Source organism: Macrotis lagotis, chromosome 5 (assembly GCF_037893015.1).
Source record: "Macrotis lagotis isolate mMagLag1 chromosome 5, bilby.v1.9.chrom.fasta, whole genome shotgun sequence".
Taxonomy (NCBI): domain Eukaryota; kingdom Metazoa; phylum Chordata; class Mammalia; order Peramelemorphia; family Peramelidae; genus Macrotis; species Macrotis lagotis.
In genome coordinates this window covers 142,902,069-142,923,628 of record NC_133662.1, presented here as the reverse complement: position 1 = coordinate 142,923,628, position 21,560 = coordinate 142,902,069, and the positions used below count along the sequence as shown (strand labels likewise).

General features: G+C 32.2%; 1 protein-coding gene across 10 annotated transcripts in view; it reads right to left on the bottom strand.

The window, feature by feature from the left end:
* Positions 1–21,560, bottom strand: part of EYA4 (EYA transcriptional coactivator and phosphatase 4) — a 368,182-nt gene that overhangs the window by 293,526 nt on the left and 53,096 nt on the right. For 9 of the 10 annotated variants that reach the window (XM_074187618.1, XM_074187619.1, XM_074187616.1 and 6 more), the window contains exon 2: positions 5,393–5,494. In XM_074187618.1, coding sequence (XP_074043719.1) covers positions 5,393–5,425 — 33 coding nt within the window. In that variant the 5' untranslated portion in view covers positions 5,426–5,494. Of the gene's footprint in view, positions 1–5,392; positions 5,495–21,560 lie in introns of those variants that run through there. The other variant, XM_074187623.1, reaches the window with a different exon arrangement.

Here is a 21,560-nt window from a genome sequence, read left to right as displayed (position 1 = left end):
TACCACTAAAGATCTCATGTAAAAAAGTACAATAATCAAAACAAATTAGAACATTGGCTATATCTACATGTGAATGCTTTATTCTTTGCCTATAGGACTATTTCTCACTATCAAGAGGTAAGAGGCATACTGCACTCTTGTCTAAAATTATGATTGGTTATTACATTGGCAAGAACAATGGTTTTTTAGAGGTATTTCCCTTTACATTATTGGAACCATTTTGATAAATTAATAGAAAAATTTTCAAAGTTATGCTTATTTGACTCTTCATCAGTTCAAGCAAGTCTTCCTAAGTTTCTTAAACTATTTTGTAATTAAAATTTGCTCTACCCCCCCAATCTTCCATTAATTCAGACAGTACATATTTGCTCATCCCTCAATCAATAGGCAGATGTCTATTTTCCTTCTGGATCTTTGACACTAGATGTAGGAGACCATGACATAAAGTTATATAATATTGCAAAATTAATATTGGTATAAAAATAATGGCTTCATGTTTCAGGGGGAAAATTTTATATCATTAAAAGAATTTTTCAAATTCTCCAAAGGTAATTTATCCTCCTCTTCTTTCTACTACTCAATTCTGAGCAGAGTTAATTGTTCATTTACAGAGTCCAAGTACTAATCTGTCATTTATAAATTCCCTATCTCTGTAGGGCTTGTCCATCCAATTGACTATAATGATCTAGAGTATGCTATTCCTTGATAAAACTTTGAAAGTTAAGTTGAATATTTCTTTTTTTTTTTTGCAATTGCATATCTCATTTGCAAGAGTTTGTAAAGTTCTTCGGCTTAATCCAGAAAGTGAAAGGTCACTGGCAAAGAAAAGGATCTAGAAATCCCATGACACTTAGAAAATCTCTTTTCTTTTGTATTCTAATCTTATCTATGTCTATTGCAGAAGCAAATACATTTGACTGTCATATATTTCTCCAGTAGTATTACATGGATATTGATAATAACATTGACCCATGTTTTATTGCTATATTATATATTATGTCTTCTCTTCTTAGAACATAAGTTTCCTGGATGTACAGGTTATCTTGCTTTTTTTCCATTTGTATTCTCTGGGCTTGGTACATAGTTAACAATTAAATTTCATTTATATGCTATACAATGGTATGTCATATCAATAATAAACATTTATTAACTAAACATTGTAGGGCAGACACTATAGTAAGCACTTGGAAAGACAGATTTAAAATACTCTCAAAGAACTTACATCCTAAAATGACAAAATATAAAATTAAGTTTAAAAGTTTGAGAGAAAGGGGAATGATGAGAGGGGAACTGAGAGATATACAATTAAAATAAATAGTGTATAATGTTGGGTTTTATTACATGAAGCATATAGAAGATTTCTTAGTATCAAGGTAGTTTACAACTGATGTATTTTCTATAACCTGCTTAAAAAAACTAAAAACAATACATTTTCTTGACAAGATATACTTGAAATAACTTCATAACCTCCCACCTGATTACAGCAGGAAATGAATTTAGAAGAAGTAGATAATTTATCTAAATTGTATTTAATGGAGAAAATTACAATATTGGAATCAACAATGGACAAGTACAATGGTTCCCAATATTTTTTTATATAAAAGTCTCTAAAAAATTTCAGAAACTTCCTACAAAATAGAAGGCATATTATTACTCTATGATTGAAGAAATACATTATGATTTAAAAAAAACTTCTCTGAATGCAAACATATTGAGGTTTTTTTTTGCTTTTATTTTTGCAAGGCAATGGGGTTAAGTGACTTTCCCAAGGTCACACAGCTAGGTAATTATTAAATGTCTGAGGCCAGATTTGAACTCATGTAAGCCTGACTGCAGGGCTGAAATTCTATCCACTGCACCAGCTAGCTATCTCCTATACTTTGCAACGAATGAATATTTTTGTTAATTAGATTTATATATATATATATATATATATATATATATATATATATATATATATATATTAGAAATACTGTGTTTTTTAAATTTAGATATCAAAAAGATTATTTGGCTACTTATCTTACTGGTTCACAATGTGAATATGCTTTATTGGAGATAAGTAAAAATCAAAATGATTTTATTTGATATGCATATGAATCCTTTGATCTCTTATTCCTTAAACTGTCAATCATTGGTTTAATAAAAGAAGAGATTTAACTTATTCCACCTACTTTATTTCACCTCAAAAGAAGTAATTGAAAAACAAACAATATTAATATTAACAATAATAATAATGACATAGTCACAGAAATGTTTAGGGATTAAAAAAGACATTTCCTTTCAGTGAATCTATAATGTAGACACAAAATAGATGATTATCCTAATTTTATAGGAAAAAAATGAGGTTCATAGATGTAAATTGACTTAATAATTATCACACAACTAGTAAGTTTCTTGAGCTGGTTTTGAATACATCTCTAATCCCCAAGTCTAGAATTATAGAATGATCTTCTCATGCAAAATGGATTAAATCCTATCAAACTAGTTATCTGTAGGCACAACTTTACATGAGCATATACTGTTAAGTAACTAGCAGGAATTGTTCATTTTAAAAAATGGATTTTCTAACATTAGTTCCAAAGTGTTCTCCCAGTTACCACTCTAATATATGGTTGTTGCAAACATAATAATTTTAGTCTGAGTGAACTTTTCTTCTCATTGCTCAACTTAGATTAACTGCCTTTTCAAACTGTTTAATAATTTTAAGAATATGCATTTTTTTCTTGAGGATTTCAGGAATTATTGAATCCTGAAATGGTTATATATACATCATTCAAAATAAGAAAGCTCACTTCTGATATACCCTTTGAGTTTCTATGGTAAATTCTTGATCAAATATCATTACAAATATATTTATAAAAAATAGCAAATTGTGACATTATGTTCACATTTCAGAATTTCTTGGAAGTTTGAGAGACTTTAGAAGTCATTATAGAGCATCCAAACTGAATTTTTTTAGGTTTGTTTTGCAAGACAAATGGATTTAAGTGGCTTGCCCAAGGCCACACAGCTAGGTAATTATTAAGTATCTGAGGCTGGATTTGAACTCAGGGACTCCCGACTCCAGGGCCAGTGCTCTATCCACTGTGCCACCTAACCACCCCTCCAAACTGAATTCTTAGCACCTAACATGAGCTTCAAGCTTCCTGATAACTTAATAAGAGTGATGACATTGAATATGTCATCTCTGACATCATTTTAAATTCTCTCTGTCAAGAATGAAAAGGAAGCCTTTATTATAACTCACTAAGGTTTTAATATCAGTTTAACATCTAGGTTGAGATAATTGAGTGACAAAGGAAAAAAATTCTCCTTTTGCTTTCTTTTCTTTCTCTTCCCAAAGTTTCTCCCTCTATTTTGTTCTTTTTATTTTCAGTACCAATTTACCAGTTGAATTGGGGCTGAAGGGGTCATGATGATCATCATGTGATCATCTGTGAAGACTCAAAACCAATAACAGAGTCCTAAGAGATTAAAGATTCTCATATTGCACAGTTTTATAATCAACAATATCTCCATCATAATCATGCTCATCTCAACTGAAAACCCAATCAGGCAATAGACTTCTGACCTTCCATATAGCTCTGTAGTCCATGTAAAATATTATAAAAGCTGAAAGTAACAAGTAACAAGAAAAAGCTCACAATCACAATTTTTAAAAACCTAGAAGGAATGTGAACTAGGAAAAGGACTACTCAGTAATTCTCTTACTTCTACCCCTTCCCAAATCAGAAAGGAAAGACATAATGACCTGTCTCAGAATATACATCATTTACTAGTGGATAGTCCTACAGTTTTAAAACTGGCTCCTGGAAACTAACATGATCTCCTATACATTGCCTGACTCCTTAGACCTCTCTTATCTCTGATATCAAATGAATTCTCCTAGTTTTGCTGGACCTTCTGGAATTCTGACCTCAGACACAGACCTGATTCCTAAAGCCAAGTCAAAATCATCCTGGTCCTGAGTGACAATCCTTGCATCGCTATTATATATTATATTACAATGACTGTACTACAGGATCAGAAACTATAGTTACTGTGATTATGAGTGTTTACATTTTATTATCTAACATATATTTATGACTATATATATATATATCCTATGTGAATCTATGTGTGCATGTCTATTTATGTTTGTGTGCATGCAAATAAATTTTCTTTCTTATTAAAAATAATCCTCATAATTCATTGGAGAAAAACTGTTTTGTGGTCTCATAAGAATATACAATGAATGTGTGATCCCTTTTTTTTTAACTTTAGCATGAAAGTTCAGTCCTTTTCCAATCTATTTTGTGCTTTGATGTTAATGAATAAAGTACCTAAAAACAACTGAGAAAATTTCTACAATATCTTATGAGAGTTTTTAAAGAAAAGCATGAGAGGCTCTTTCTGTGTAAATTTTTTTCTGACTCATATTCATCAGGATTTTCTAAAGGAATTGACTTCATTACAAACTTGTGAAATTCCTGATGGGGTATTTAAATTTATTACTGATTATTCAAGTGAATAGAGAAGGTTATATTCATTTGTATAAATCAAAATAAAGGATATTAAAGTTTCATTCCTGGGAATGAAACTCCTATTTGTGTATTGAAGTAACATTTTATCGACACAAGTATGGGGCTTTTGCTATGACACTTCCCTAACTCCTAATCCACTATTCCAATAATCAAACTGGCTTACAATTTCTGTGTTAGACTTCAAAGCTATTCCAAGATCAAAGAGGAGGTGAAAAGAACCATGAAGTTTGTTGCAGAACACCCCCGTTGAACAAGGGACTAGAAGATTTTTCCTCGCAGAGAATCAGAAAGAAGACTAATATTTTCTCCCATGAGCTTCCCAGATTATTGAAATATGATCTTGGATATTTAGAAAGATGCCAAGAAGCTTGTGATTACTATTCCTCAAATTTTTGAATCATCATTCCAACAAGCATTATATTATCTTCCTCTATCTGAAAGTTTCACAATCTGAAAACTATGCATGCAATGATCTCAGAGAAGTACATCTTAAAATCCAGTTGTTATTCAGTGTTTCCTTAAATACTTATTGTTCTTCTGGATGCTGATTCATAATTGTGAGTTACAAATGAATATTTAAATAAGCCTTCTATAATGGTAGGCAAATAAAAATTGGATCCCAATCATCAAAAGTAATCTATAGCCCTATCATCTTAAATAATTCTGCTTATTATAGCTACAGCACATATATGTGATAAATGTATATATATATATATGATAAATATATTATATACACACCTACATACAAGTATTGAAATAGAGATACAAATAAAACAATCATTTCTTCTCACTTTAATACTTAGGAAGATTTTTGGTACATTTATAGTAACATTTTTAAATAAAAACTTTTTTAAAAAATTAGGACTTACTGATTGTTCATTTAAATCCTGTGAGTCTTCCATGTGGTTTTATCACTTTTCTTTTCCCTCTCAAGTAGAAGTGACTGCCCCTTTAAATTAAAAATGGAATTTCTAAAAGAGAGAGACAAAAAAAATAGGAAAAAAATCCTTATTTTCCTGAGTTTGACCTTCATTCCTAAAATTTTGTTCTCACATTTGAAATATAAATAGGGAAAGTTTTTTTGCAAACACAATGCAATCCCTGAAAAGAAAAGCAATTATGAAAACAAATCTACATAATTTAAAATTATTGGTATCAGGAGAATCCACTGGAATGACCATACATTTAGAGGTAGAGGGGATCCTAAAAATTAATTTGTAGATGAGGAACTAAAGCCCATAGACGATAAAAGACTAACAGGTGCTAATGGTTAAACATCCTTTGGGTAGAGAAACATTCTCACCTGACGTGGGAGGAGATGGGGTTCATAGAAAAGTCAAGTTCAAAATTCAAAGAGAATCAAGTATAAACTGAAAGTTCCAGGATGAGTGCCCACCAGGATATCTCTCTGGCATAATCAAATGAGAGAAGCAAAAGTAATTACTGGAACAATGACTCATGACCAGAAAGTCTATGCTAACCAGGAAGCTAAAATACAGGGAATGGTGCAAAGTTATATTTGAAAGTGTTACTCGTGTTACTTGCGTAGCCTGCCTCTCTGTGTCTTGTGTATCAGCATAATCATTGATGGACTTTGCCAATCTTCAGTCATTGATGAATTCTGCCAATCTTCCTCCTGACTTAGCACCCTCACTGGACTGTGGGCTCATATTCTCTCCCTAACCTTAGATCACCTCCTTAGAACTCAGAGCCCTAGACTGATTGACAGCATTAGTACAAAGCCTCTAAACATTATATGCTAACACATACATCATCATTTTGGGACTGTGACACTGCTGCTATGCTAGAAATAGACCTTTCACCTCCATCATTCAAAGAAATGCCAAATCATGCATTCTTTCTACCTTTTTTACATTATTAGTGGTAGGTGAAAATTATAAAAAAAATAATGTAAAAACGAATCCATCAAAGCAAAAACTGATAGATCATAGAATTGGGTTTGGAATAAGAGGGTTAATCTCAAGATTCAATGAATAGGGGCGGCTAGGGGGCACAGTGGATAGAGCACCGGCCCTGGAGTCAGGAATACCTGAATTCAAATCCAGTCTCAGACACTTAATAATAATTACCTAGCTGTATGGCCATGGGCAAACCACTTAACCCCATTGCCTTGTAAATAAAAAAACTAAAAAAAGATTCTGTGAGTAATAGAACGATTCAAAAACACTGAGGGGAGGGAGGTGGGAAGGAGGGTGGAAGGAAATTTGATAACTTAAAAATATACATGTGCATATGGATGAAAATAAATAAATAAATAAATGAAATTTAAAAAAACCACTAAATATCCACAACCATTTTTAGCCATTTCTATAAAAGTCTGTTGGCATAGAGGTTGTGGGAGGATACTTATACCTGGTCTCTCAAGATCAAGGGGTTCCCAGAAATGAACCTGTAGGTGAATGTAGGGCATATTTCAAGATGGCCTAGGTTACATCAAAATCTCTGAGTTAAATCATTTACTATATGTACTGCTGTATGTGGGAGGTATACAAGAAAAAATCAAAACATAAAGTCATTATAGTTGGAAATCACAATTTATGCGAAAGAACTTGGGAGCAGCTGGGTGGCAAGTAGATAGATCATTCACTCTGGCTTCATGAACTTTGTGACCCTGGATAAGTCATTTAATAGCAATTACCAGACAAAGAAAGATGTTCTAGGAGCATAAGTGAACTATTGATTCTGAGATTCCAGTCATTATAATGATAGCAATAATAAAAAATAATACTATCTCGAAGATAGTTTACATGCATGATTATTTACTGGAGGGTGATTTTTTTTACCAAATTTACCAAATTTTTTTGCCAAATGTTTTTTTAATAGAGAAGTTCTATAGAAATGAAAGAATTTCAACTCTACAATTTTGTTTTTGGTGCTTGAAGTGCTATACCAGACTTCCTTTGGATTGGAGAAGAATAAAGGCCAGGGTTTAAGACTTTAGAAAATATTACTCCCCTAAAAAGGGTATTTTTGTAGTCTTTAATCAGTCTTGGGACTTGGGGAGCATAGTGTGGAGTGGGGAAACAGATACCAAAAATTAAAGTCAAGCCAGACATAATCAACAGATCACTATGTCTGTACCATGAAATATGTGTATATGATGCAGATCACCTGCCAAAGTTAACCTCTCAGTAAAAGCACTATGAAATGTTTCATATATTCAAAGTAAAGAAACAGATGCCCCCTATAGACCATGTTCAGTGAACTTAACTCTGATTCCAAATATGAGTGAATAGATCTACTCATTGACAAGGCTAGATAAAGTGACAAGGTTTGTGATGTGGGGACAGGGTAACATGGAGTGGAAAAATCTAGAATTAAGAATCCGGCTGGTTTGAAGAACATTAGGCCTATCCATATTCTCATGAGTGTCCTAGCATCATACCTCCAAAACAGCAGTGACTCTCATCTCCCCAATCACTTTCCTAAACACTTCCCTGGATGAGATGGATGAAGGATTTGCATTATTGAGAACCAGAGACAAATTGAACTCAAAGCCCTCTAAGAAGCCCCAGAAATAAACTATATTTATCATGCTTAAGGGGAACTTCTTGAGAGTTTCAATAATAAAATAGACTTTTATCAACCAGCAAATGTGACTTAGTATGTATATACTCTTGGTTTGATCTGATTTTCCCTAAGATTTTGTATATACCAAAATGACAGCAAATCACAGACTTTTGGGAGATATTTATACTAAGCATTCTTATTGTCCCTACTTAGAAAGTACAAATTTCTAAGAAAAAAATAAGGCTGGCTGAACTAAATGATTTTCAAGTGATAATCTTGGGGCCAGGGAAGCACAGGGATTAAGGTTTGGCCCATTGTTACAGAATAGGTATAACCAGCCCAGTTCTGGGGCCTTAATTCAACTGTGAGAATGGGAGTTCAGATAATGACACCTTAGAATTTATATAAGCTATGATTTGATTCTCCACTTTAAATAAACAGGAATCAGCATAATACTATATAAGGGGTTAAATAATTGTTTGACTAGTTCTGATATGTCCTTTTCTGAACTGGAAGTTTTAACAATTTAATGGAAAATATTAAAATGAGAATTAATTAATAGAAGATGCCTCTATTTTCTCCTACATAGACACTGAAAATAATTAATAACATTATTTCCCATGATCACTGAAGATAGTCATTTCCATGAAGACTAAGTAGGAAATCCTGTCAAGAGATGTCCCATTATAGATAAGTTATGAGAGCCTAGAGGACAACCACTGTTTTTTGTGATAAGGACATAATCATGCACACAAAGTATAGTAAGTGGAAGAAACTCTTTGAAGGACTCATTTAATTATTCTCGTGTTAAATGCTACAGCCTGACTGTAGGTCATATATTTCTGCTCACTATCAGAGATGTTTTTGTCCTACTAAAGTTACTTCTATTCTACCCACACCACACTTTCTACCCCTGTCAGGTGTACCAAGAATCCCATTATTTCCAGGCTCCTATATCTTTCATATTGTGCTTCCAGAACAGGAATTTCTTAAGATCTTTCCTTCACTTCTAATGATATGGAATAATTTTAGTCTGTGTCCAGTCCCAATTATACTGATCAAATGAAATAACATGTAAATAACTTGTGATACTTAAAGTATTATATAAATATCAGCTCCTTTTCTTCCTATTTCTCCTCCTACTATTATTAATGTAGCATTACTATTAATGATTACGAAACATTTTTCAAAATCATTATTGTTGTTGTATTGCTTTTCAGTTGTATCCAATTCTTTATGACCCCCTTTGGATACTAGAGTAGTTTTCCATTTTCTTCTCCAACTCATTGTACAATTGCAGAAGTAAGACAAACAGGGTTAAGTTACTTGCTTAGGATCATGGAGCTAATAAGTGTCTGAAGTCAGATTTTAATTCACAAAGATGTGTCCTTCTAAATTCAAGTCAGTATTCTGTCTAATTTGCCACCTAGCTGGTCTTTATAACTATACTAATCATCAAAAACTTATTATAAGGACACTCTCTGGCTATCACAATAGTCAAATCTGTAAAACCTTTATGCCAAAGCTATGTTAAAGAGGTGTTTTTCCCCTTTGTGGCTGTATTATAATATGCAAAAATAATATGTATTTTAAAAAAGCAACGGTATCTTATAACACTGAGAAACAAGAAATGTCTTTCCAAAAAGACTATTATTATTATTATACTTTATGATTATTATAGATAATATGAATAATGAAAAATAGTAATATTAATGAACATAGTTCCATACAATAATCTGTAATATTGTAAACATAGATATTATTATAATTTATATATTATAAATAAGTTATTAAATTACAGCAGTGTTTATCAGATCATTTGTATACACAAATATGAATTACAAAAGACAATTTATTGCCTTTTTTAACCATTTCAATATTCTATGCCAATTTTGAAAATATTTACAGTCTTGTCTTTCATTACTATACATTGCTTTCCTTAAAAAATTAGTTATTTCTTATTTAAATATTTTATGGTAAAATCTGAATTCTTTTCTGTCAAACTTTAATGTATGAAAATGAGTCCTAAGAATTTGCATTATTGAACCATGTTAAACTATCTGTTTAATTGCAAACAAGGTACTGTTTTATATCATAATTATGAAATGTATGGCTTTCCAGGGAAGAAAAGAAATGCTACTACAGTCAACAATCAGGGAAAGGCAGTGCTACTCCCTGAGAAAGATATAAAATTAAGAAATAATTCACTTCATGTTTTATTATGAGACAGTAATCTAGTTTTCTAGTAATCTGGTTACTAGGCAGTTATTCATTTAAGGTCAATTGGAAGCAGGGATAACTATTGCTTCTCCTTGCTTATAATTTCATAAAAAAGGTTTTCCTTTGTTTAATTGTTTAAATTGTCAATCTGAGGAAAAGCAGTGTATCTTTTAGATTCCTTGTTGCTGCCTAGAAAATAAGCTTCAAACTCACTCCAAAAATCCTCAGGCAGGGTTAAGATGGGGAGAGGGTGGAATCAAACAAGAGCATATTATACCTTAATATTTGCAATGCTAGTAAATTGAACTTTTAAGATCGAACTCAAGTCTAATTTTACCAAAGGAACGGAGGCACTTCAAAATGGTTCATCCATGAAAGCAATAATAATGATAAAAATAATAAATATCATTCATATATTATTTTGAGGTTTTCCAAAAATATTTAAAATATATTATTGGCCCTTTAACATCACTCACATCAAACCCTGTAATTAAATTATTAAAATTATTTATTAAAATCGTTTTATTTATTAAATCATTATTTATTAAAATTATTTTACAAATAAAGAAACAGACTGTGTGAGTTTGAATGACTTTTATAAGGTCATAAAGAGAGTGAAGATATTTAATAAAATTCATAATGGGGGGCAGCTAGGTGGTACAGTGGCTAGAGCACCAATCCTGGTGTCAGGAGTACCTGAGTTCAAATTTGACCTCAGACACTTAATAATTATAATCCACCTGTACAGCCTTGGGCAAGTCACTTCACCCCATTGCCTTGCAAAAACCCCTCCCAAAAATTCAGAATAGGACACCCTATCCTTTTTACTATAATTTTGGAGCAAGAAGGAAGACAAATAGGCTTACAAGAAAAAAAGCTTAAGTCTGAACCATGAAGTCAAGTTAACATAAGATTGACAATAAAGATTTGGAAATAAACTAAGAGACCTCAACTTCTATTATCCTAGTCTCCAAGTAATTAAACAGAATTCCTTCTCTACTTTATCATATGTCAAAGATAAACATTGTATAGAGAGGTAGAGTATAATAGGCAATGCTACTTGGGATTTAGAAGCAGAAAAGATTTTAGAGTTTATTATTTTATAAATAAATTCAGTGGCTAATAGACTTTCCTAAGATCACTTAGATAGTCAATAGAAGAATAAGTATTTGAACCCAATCCTTTGACTACAATCAAAATATTCTATGTGTTATAACATGGCTGCTAATAAACTTTATGAATTCCTTATATGTTCACTATGATGCCCTTCTGCTTTCTCCTATTATCCTGGATAGTATTTTGGTGAAACTAATTTCAATTTAAAAAATTAAGAAAGTACTGATTATATTTAACCACTGTGCCAAAGACACTATACAAGTTTGAATATGAATTATCGGGGGGGGGAGTATTATGCATTTCATCCTTCTTTCTGTCTGTCTCTCTCTCTCTCTCTCTGTCTCTGTCTCTGTCTGTCTCTGTCTCTGTCTGTCTCTCTGTCTCTCTCTCTCTCTCTCTCTCTCTCTCTCTCTCTCTCTGTCTCTGTATCTGTCTGTGTCTGTCTGTCTCTATCTCTGACTCTCTCTCTCTTTCTCTCTATTTCTCTGTATTTCTCCTCTCTGTCTTTCTCTTTCTCTGTCTCTGTCTCTCTCTCTCTCTGTTTGTCTCTCTCATATACATCTATGTTTGTATAACTATATCCCATTCACAGATACACACAAACATACACACAAACGCACACACACACATACAACCATGTAACCCTGGGAATTAGACATTTTTCCAAAAAAAAAAAACTTTCCTTGGCAATAGTGGCTGTCAGAAAGGTCATTTTGTATACTTAAATTGCAAAATTATAAACAAAAATGTATACTTATTACTTCCTACAAGGAAACTAACTTGATTTTTAGAGGAAAATGTCAGTCATAACTAGTGATTTTCCCATAATATTGTCCATTATTCAGCAAATATAATTATAAATAATGTTAAGAAAGGTCTTTCATCCTCACATTACCTCTTCCCCTCCTTATTCCTTTCCTCAATTCCATTGTCCTTCAACTCTCACTAATGAGGTTGGGAAGCTGGGTCAGGTACTTCTTGGTTTCAACCATTAGGCAGCAATGCCAAGGAATGAAGCCAAAGGTGAGGGCAAAGATTACCCATCTCCAATTCTATGGCCAACTATTCAGAGAGGCAGAGATGGGCATTCTTTGCCTGTGCACCTGACTCTGTACCCTGACAGTGTCAAAGGAACACTGCCAAAGTATCCATGAAACAGAGCCACAATGAATACAAAGGAGCACCTGACCTGGCTTCATTCTTCCCAATGGGGCCAAAGTGTTCTTTCATTAGTAAAAAAAAATAGTGAAACATTTTTGAAACCCAGTTATAAAGAAATAAATTAGATAGTAAAGTATTTTTTATTAATCCTGAAACTCCAATCCTTAACAACAATATTAGAATTTTCTATGCTGAAAATTTTTGACAAATACCTCTTGTTGATATTTAGATAGTTTTCCATTTTTTGGTACTAAAATTCCCTGGGATTATAATCCAGAAAAAGAATTTTTTATCACGTTTGCATTTTTTGAGTGCTGAAAGGCAGCTATAATAACAATAATTACAGAGAAAGATAAAGTTGGACATTTTAGCAAGAAAATAGTAAAACTTCTTTACTAGAACAAATTTTTTAGACTTTGTATTAATCAGGTAGCCTAATAAAATAAATTGTTCATCCTAAACTCAGAGAGCCCCTTCTTGCTATTGTTATTATTATTATTGTTGTTATGTGTTATTATTTCCTATTTTAAGGTTTTGTATACAACAAAAGACTTTGTTTTATTTACTTTGTTTCCCTATGACATGATAGAGAGAATTACCCAGTCTTTTCTGAGAAGGTTGTCTTACCTTGGAGACAGAATTCATTTTGTGTCCTAGTACTTTTAAAAAATGGTAACCTAGGAACCATTTTAGAAGATGAATATATACTTTGTTTATTAACAACACACTCCCAAGTAGAGTACTTTAAGAACTGCTCATGGAATTTTACATCTTTACTGTCTATATCCTAACTCAGAAATAGATACTCTGCTTAATTTTACATTTTTCTTATACTTTTGAACAATGAAACATTTTCAATAATTTCTTCAGGAAATATTTATCCTTTCATTCCACATATGCAAAAAAAGGAAAAAGAAAAAAAATGTTGGGGCACATGGGACTGTCCTAGACCCTGGAAACAGCATAAATAGTCACCATAAGTGACACCAAAGGGAGAAGTCACAAATTCCAATCAGTTGTAACATATACACACGTATATGTATACATGTTCAATATTCCATGATAAGTACATAAAAAATATAAGAGAGCTTAAGGAACAGTAGCTAAAAATGTAGGCTTGGAATCAGGAAGACAAGAGTATAACACTACCTCAAGTACTTGTTAACACTTGTGTAACTCAAAGCAAGACTTCTTTTTGACTGTTTCCTTATCTGTAATAGTATGGTTAACAAGAACATATTCCCCAGTATTGTAAAGATTGATTGAGATAATATATATAAAACATTTTTCAAACATTAAAGTGCTAATGTGTCATTATTATTATTTATAAAGCAGAGTGTCATATAAAGTCTAAGATCACTACAACATGATGAGATCAGAGAAAGCTTTACAGAGTACATAATATATGGGATGTGTGTGTGTGTGTGTGTGTGTGTGTGTGTGTGTGTTTAAAGGGGGGCGAGAACAAAAAAGGAATGAACAGGGTAGGTAATGTCAGTTTTGTGTTTCAGTCTAATCTATTAGGAATAAAACTAAATTTCTAAACCATTTATCAGTACATTTTTGAAAGGAAAAAAAAGTCTTTAAAGGTAATTGTCAAATTACTTAAATTTGAAACATGAATAAAGTTGCCAAAAATCATTGAAAATTCTTAGAGTTTAAATAATTAATTTGAATTTTGGTATCTAATGGAAGTCAAGAAGTATTAAGGAAGTATTAAGGAAAAAAACCAAAATCTGTGGCTGGTATTTCCCAGTGGCTAGAGTTAAGTAAAAATGAAGCCAGGGTCAGGTGGAATGCCCTTGTGCACTGATTAGCTTTTTCTGTTCCACAGTACTATCCTGCACCTCTAATCCAGGCCAGAAATCTTACACATGCCATTAGTCACAGCAGAGACAGGAATGAATCAGCAGAAATCCCTCACTATCGGAAAATCAAATGAAAGCGAATGAGATATTGATAATGGCATCATTTTGATATGCTGGTATTTCTAGATGATATTCAATGATATTTTAAAGATGGGTGAGATATTAGATACATAAAATCAAAAAGGTTAACTTATCCAATTAAATAAATAGACATTTATAAAGCATCTTGATGTACAAGGTATTTCATTGCTAAGGATATAATATCTCTATCCATCCATCTTTAATCTATCTATCTATCTATCTATCTATCTATCTATCTATCTATCTATCTACCTGAGTTTCTTTCCTCAAGAAACTTACCCTTTATTGGATAATGTCTACATAAATAAATATACTACAAGAATTGAGGAAGAAGGTGGGAATAGGGTTGGCAGTTTAGTGATCAGAGAATGCTTCCCAGAGAAGATGGCACCTGAGCTGTATGACACTGACTGGATCTTCCCTGCATACCCAAAATAGTAAATATAGTTATATGGATAGGTGCCTTCCTTCTCTGACATTATATTGAATCTTTGAACTACAATCAAGATCTTTAACTAACTTGAAGTCAGGAGACATGCTAGTCAGGAAGTAATTCTCAAAACAAGTGGAATAAGAAAGAAAAGACAACAGATTATAGAATCACAATGTAAGAGTTGGAATGTCATCAAACCATACTACAGATGGAAAACAGATCCAGAGAGGATAAATGATTTAGCTAGGGCCATATACCTAGTACATGTCTGAAAATTAAAATATCTTTTCCTACTGTCGAGAGTATTGAGGGCTCCAATCTATTAAATTATAAGGAAAATAATATTATATTATAATTAGTGGTATCAAAGTGGTAGATTGCATAGGAAGATCTGAATTAAAACCCAGTCTCAAATACTTACTAACTGTATAACCCTGGATAAGTTATTTAATTTCTGTTTGCCTCAAGTTCCTCACTGAAAATGGGGTTAATAATAGGATTGTTGTAAAGATTAAATAAGAAAATAAGTAAAGTAATTAGCACAATGCTTGGCATCTAATAAGTGCTATATAAATATGTTAGCTAGTTGTATTGTTATTATCATCACCATCTCAAGGTAACTTTTGTTCTTATACTACAATGTGGTTACACAAAATATCACTTGGAATTAAAATACCTGTGTTTTGTGAGAAGAGTAGATTCAAATATCAGAGAAGCAGATTTTGAGTCATTAAAAAATAAATTTCTAATAATAGATCTATGCAGTAGGGAAAGTGGCTATCTTGGAGGTAGTGTACTCCCTTTCAGTGAGGTCATCAAACTGTAGTAAGGATGGCCACTTGTCAGGGACATCAAAGATGAGATTCTCAGTGAGATGTAAGTCCTCCAAAATAAGCTCTCTGCTTCATTCCAAGTCAAATTCTATCATTCTGTTGGGGAAAAAATTTTGTTTAAAGTAAACATTTTTTAACAGAATTCAACCTGGAAAGACCTCAGGGAGAGAGCTCTTATCCCATTTCCTCAAAAGGGAATCATGAAGTACAATCCTAGAAGGCTATTATTAGTATTGCACTCCATTGCATAATACAGGCAAGGTGAAAGAAGGGTCATATGTAAGGGCTCATGTGATATCTGATTTTTTGTTCTTCCTTTGTATTGATAATTAAGAAAATAAAGGAGAATTATAGGAAATTTAGGAACTTGGAATAGTTTGCATAATCTTCAGCTTTTTGTCCTTCCTCAACTCCTTGAATTACTCAGAATGTTTTTCCCAAACCCCAATATGTTTAATTTCATTATAAATGCTATTTATAATTTTCATGGTAGTAAACCAGGAAACTATATATATAAATATAATATATATACATATACGTATATATACAAATATATATACATTTATGTATGTGTATATGCATTTTATATAGATGTGTGCATATTTCAGAATTATATTTATTTCAGAGTTCAACTTTATATATGCACATATATATGCATATTTCAGAGCTACTTTTAATTTAGATAAAACATAATGTTTGAATTTCCAGACCATCTTCTAAAAAAGCATAAATGAATTTTTGCATAGCAGATTGCTCTTTTCAAATGTTCTTTTGAAAAACTAAATGTCAAAACAAATCATTAACATTAAGTTTACTGATAGGCAACTACTCTATTTATTAAATGTTTTCAGGTAAGAAGATTGCACCACTTCTTTTGAGAACCCATTCAAATGTTTAACAAACTTTGGGTCCATCAGGAACTTCTTTTTTCTAAACTAAATTCCTTATACTCTACTTTCTCTTTTTCACTCTTTGCTGGAAACGAAAATCAGACCCTCATGACCCACTGTGATAATATTATTTACATCTGTGAGAAATATCATTAACTTTCATACCTGGTTTTTCCAAGTGATGTTATTTCAAGCAATCTCTCCAACCATTTCTTTTAAAGTATCCTTACAAACCTTTATTCATTTAATTCTTTCTTGAAGAAGCAGCTTTGTGAACTGTCAAAAGTCCTGGATTTAACCCCAACTGAGAATCTAGATTCCAATTCTAACTCCCCCTTGGACTCTTATAACTTAGGAAAGTAATATCAACCTCTTTGGATTTCAGTTTCCTCATCTGTTAGTAATGAATGAGTTGGACTAAATGCTATTCAAGTTCCGAATACTATAACTCAGTTTCCTATTCACTTCAATGAAAACTCCTTATCTTTGCATTTTGAGATCTCAGAATTGGACTGTTTTTTTTTTCTTTATTTCACACTTCCTAAATAGCCCCTGACTGAATGGAACTATCCTGGATTTCAATCAGACGGAGAGAAACTGAATCTGTGATTTCACTGATAGAAGGAAATATCAAATGAGGAAACTCCCTCTACCAATGCTTGTTGGCACTTTCTCTGCAACTTAGAATTTGACAGTTGAAAGAGCACTAAGAGTTAAAATAACTTGCCTGGGACACAATTCCAATATCAAAAAATAAGACATGCACCCAGATCTTTCTGATTCCAGGGCCAGTTCATTATCCATTAAAAAAGGCTGCCAAAACATTATGAGCGTTTTGCAGTCAGAAACTATAAGACTTTTTTCCAATTATAATGAAAATACTACTACATAATTTTTCTATAGTCTATTGTTATAGAAGCTGAAGATTTTATTTCACTTTAAATAATTGCTGATTCATTTTTGTTTCTAGCCAATTATAATTACTCTATAATTTAATATCCTGGTTAATCAGCCATATTTCATATTCTTACAATTTATTTTCCTTTTAAATTTTATTCAGTTTACTTCATACCATTCCAATTTAGAAAGATATGTTGAAATCTTGTTTACTAATGTGATAGTTTACCTTTTTTAACTTCATGCACAAATTTAATGATGATTTCGAAGATAGGCCTATTCAAAGAACTAGAACAATCTATAGCATAAGTGCTCTGAGTTGTTTTCTCTCCTACCTCAATACATTTAAGAGATATTTATTTTGTGAAAAATTATTTTTAATCTTTTTCATGAAGCAAGCATTTCTCTCAACCCTTAACCTTGGATATGTTTCAAGGCTTAGTCTTTGGCCTTCTGGTTCCTTTCTTTCCTCTCACCATCAAAGAGCTTATCCATTTTCATGACTTGATCTATGTCCTTTATACAAATGATTTTCAAATCTTGACTGTGTCTTCCAAGTCTTTATCTTCTCTCATCTGAGCTCCAATTTACATATCCATAATTTCCCAGTAGACATTCTCATTTGAATGTCTTCTACCATCTCAAACTCAACACACCCAACCAAAATCAGAACTTCTCTAAAACAAAATAAAAAAGCAGTTTCCTCTTCTAAATTCCTCACCCATACAAATTATCATTTCCTTTTCATGAAGGTTTGCAAACTTAGAACCACCTTTAACTAAGTCCTTCTCACCATTCCCTATTTCCAATCAATCTCCATTTATACATTTTTCCTCTGATAGTCTCTCATATGTACATTTATTTTTCCATTTCCAGTCACCTCTCTAGCACATGTTTTCATTACCACGTGTATATTGTCACAGTCATGTAACAGACTTTTTAGTTTCAGATCTATCTGTTATTCTAAAATATGACTAATTTGCCATAAATATAATTTTTGTAATGTCATGAACCTTATTAAAATCTTTAATCTTTTCCAGTTTTTTTGCATCAAGCATAAACATCTTTGTCAGCCTTCTAAGGTCCTCCAAATATGGTCCTACCCAATCTATCCAAACCTATTTCCTTTTATATCTAGTATAAACCTTCTACTTGAGGTACATTATTATCTTTCTACTCCTTTCTGCCCTAGTGACTTCTTTCATCTATTTCCTCTTCTCCTATAATATCACCCTTTGTCTCTTGCATCTTTCTAAATCTCACCTATAATTCAATTAAGATATTGAAAACATCTCATTGATCACATGGGCCCTAACTGATGGTAGTATTCTCTGAACTATGGTACTGTATAATGCCTATGGATGGTATCAAACAATTTTAAATTTAAGCATCTTGAAATGTTTGCTAATTAAGACAGCATAAATCAAGTCAAGTCCCTTCACTCTACCACAATACTTCCACATTCCCTTCTGTTTCATGAAACTCATCTTGTCCTGGAATAGTCTTCCTTCTCTCCTTCACCTAAGAAAAGTTCTACCCTCAAATATAACAGTTTCTATGGCAACTCCACAAATCAATCTCTCTCCATTATTGAAATACTATATACATACATACATATATACATACATGCATACATGTGTGTATGTGTGTGTAGTTTTTTTGTGTGTATATATAGACTAAATGCCTCAACCCTAGAACTCAACAAATACTAATTGATTTTAAGTCTCTACCAAACAGGTTAGCATTTACCCTTTTCTATAATTCTGTAATTGTAAGAGCAACATCTCATTTACCTAGATGGCACTTTTAGTTTTACCTAAATTTTTCCACAAAACAATGCTATGAAGTTAGCAGCACAAACATTCTTATCCTTGTTTAATAGATGAGGAGGCTGAGACACAACAGTATAATAAATGACTTGCACTTTTCAAACATCTAACAACTGGTACAATCAGGATTCAAACCCAGACTTTTTGGTTCTCTCCTTCACTTTGCATTGTTTCATGCTTCATGTGATTTAAGTTCCATTTCTAATCCAAAAGATAAGTTCCCCAGAAAACCTACATTATATTTAATACTTTTTCTGCTTCCTCACCTTGTCCAGCACAATGTACAAGCATTCAATAAATGTTTGTTAATCAATTGACTAAAGAAAGCTTTTAAAAAACAAGTCTTAATAACAAACAAGGAAAAATAAATATAGGTGTGAATTGTTTAGTTTTCAAATTATAAAATCATGGAGATACTGGGCCCATATCTTCAACCTGCTAAATATCCATATGCTCTTCATGTAAGAAAAGAATTAAAAATTCTGGGGTCTAAGAGTTACTCAAAGTTTGATTCAAAGAAGAAAATATATCTGATTGATACCTGCTAACACAAAAGTAGAAATTGGAAAAGCTCAGATATCAAATTCCTTCAAGTGGTCAAAACATTCTTCTTTTTCCTAATTCCCTCAAAGCTCTTCCTTTCTCCTTGCTGATCTTACCATCTTCTAAATGTATACTCTCGGTGCTCTCAAGTTGTCTTAGAGAGAAAAGCAGAAAAGAGAACAGAGAGACTGAATATCTGTGACCTTCACAAGATACAGATTCCTCTCCTCCCATACAATCATAAGGAACAATTTATTAGATGGATGAGTTATTATGAAAACAAAAATAAAGTTAGTATATCAAATGTCAAAGCAGTTTTGTTCTCTTCAAATCAGTCCACTTGATTAGATTGTATCTCCAAGTTTCTTTATCTTTGAAATGAGACTAGTAGAAGCTGATCCTATAGACTTCACAAGAATGATGTTAGGAAAATAAATTAAGGTGAGATCATCAGAAGAAAAAAAAGGATCCATTCCTTAACTCTAAACTGTAATTCAATCTATTTTCTTATCCTCCATCCAAGAGGTTAGTATGTTTTAAAACTAAAGTGACAGGAGAAAGTATACCATTTCTTATTATCCTTTTAAGTAGAAGGGAGGAAAAGTATTTTTCATCTTTTTTTGTTCTTCTCCTCAGTTCTGAATTGTGGCCTGTGTGGCCAGAAGGGAAAAAAACAATCTGAATATTTGAACAGCAATATAACTACAGCAGTGGATATAAATTCTGGGCCCCAAAGCAAATATTCTGAAGGTCTCTCTTTTCCATTATTAATAGCAAAATAAACAGCTCTCCAATGGAGAAAGGTCTGTCCTATTTTGGCCCCCACTGTAATGCAGACTCTGCTGGATTGGTATTTATTTATTTATATCAGTGAGCTACATATTTTACTTAAAAAAATAACAGGCCTTAGCTTCAATTTTGACAACTTTAAAACTTTTATTTTCCCTTGTTCTTATTTTTTAATTAATATCTCAAGCAGAGAATATAACTAAAAATAATGAAACATAGTTACTTTTAATAGCTATTACACAGAAAGTAATTACAAAAATTTAAACTTATAATTGACTTAACAAGTTATCAAGTCACAATTCATTCTGCTTTTAAAACAAACCTTTTTTTTCTCATCACCCCATTGTAAAATGAATCACAATTTTCCATAAGCTGCTATAATTGCAGGTTATGGTGTTCACCAAAAACTAGGTATCATCTAAGTCATAGACATGACTGCCGTAAATATCTATAATTTAAAATAGTAGAAAATATGAACCCCAAAGAACACTGGTATGAAAATCTCTTCATATTGCTGATTATTCATTGTCCCACACATGCATGAAAGACAAGCAAGAGAGGAGAGAGATTGAAGCACTGAAGGGAAAGATTATGTGCATAAGTGAGCATGAGAGAAACTGGTAGGCTTTATTATATCTTTATCCATAGTTTCCTATACTAGAGACTTTGAGAAATTTTCTCTTGGAGTGAGATGTGGAGCTCTCCTTCTTGGTTGAACTTGGTTGAATGATATCCCATTCCCAATGGGAGAGCTCTCTCAATCTGTATTGTTTGGTATATAATCTCATATGATTATTTTCTCTGACTTCTGTTTTGCTATTGAAAGGGATAATACATTTCTTTGTT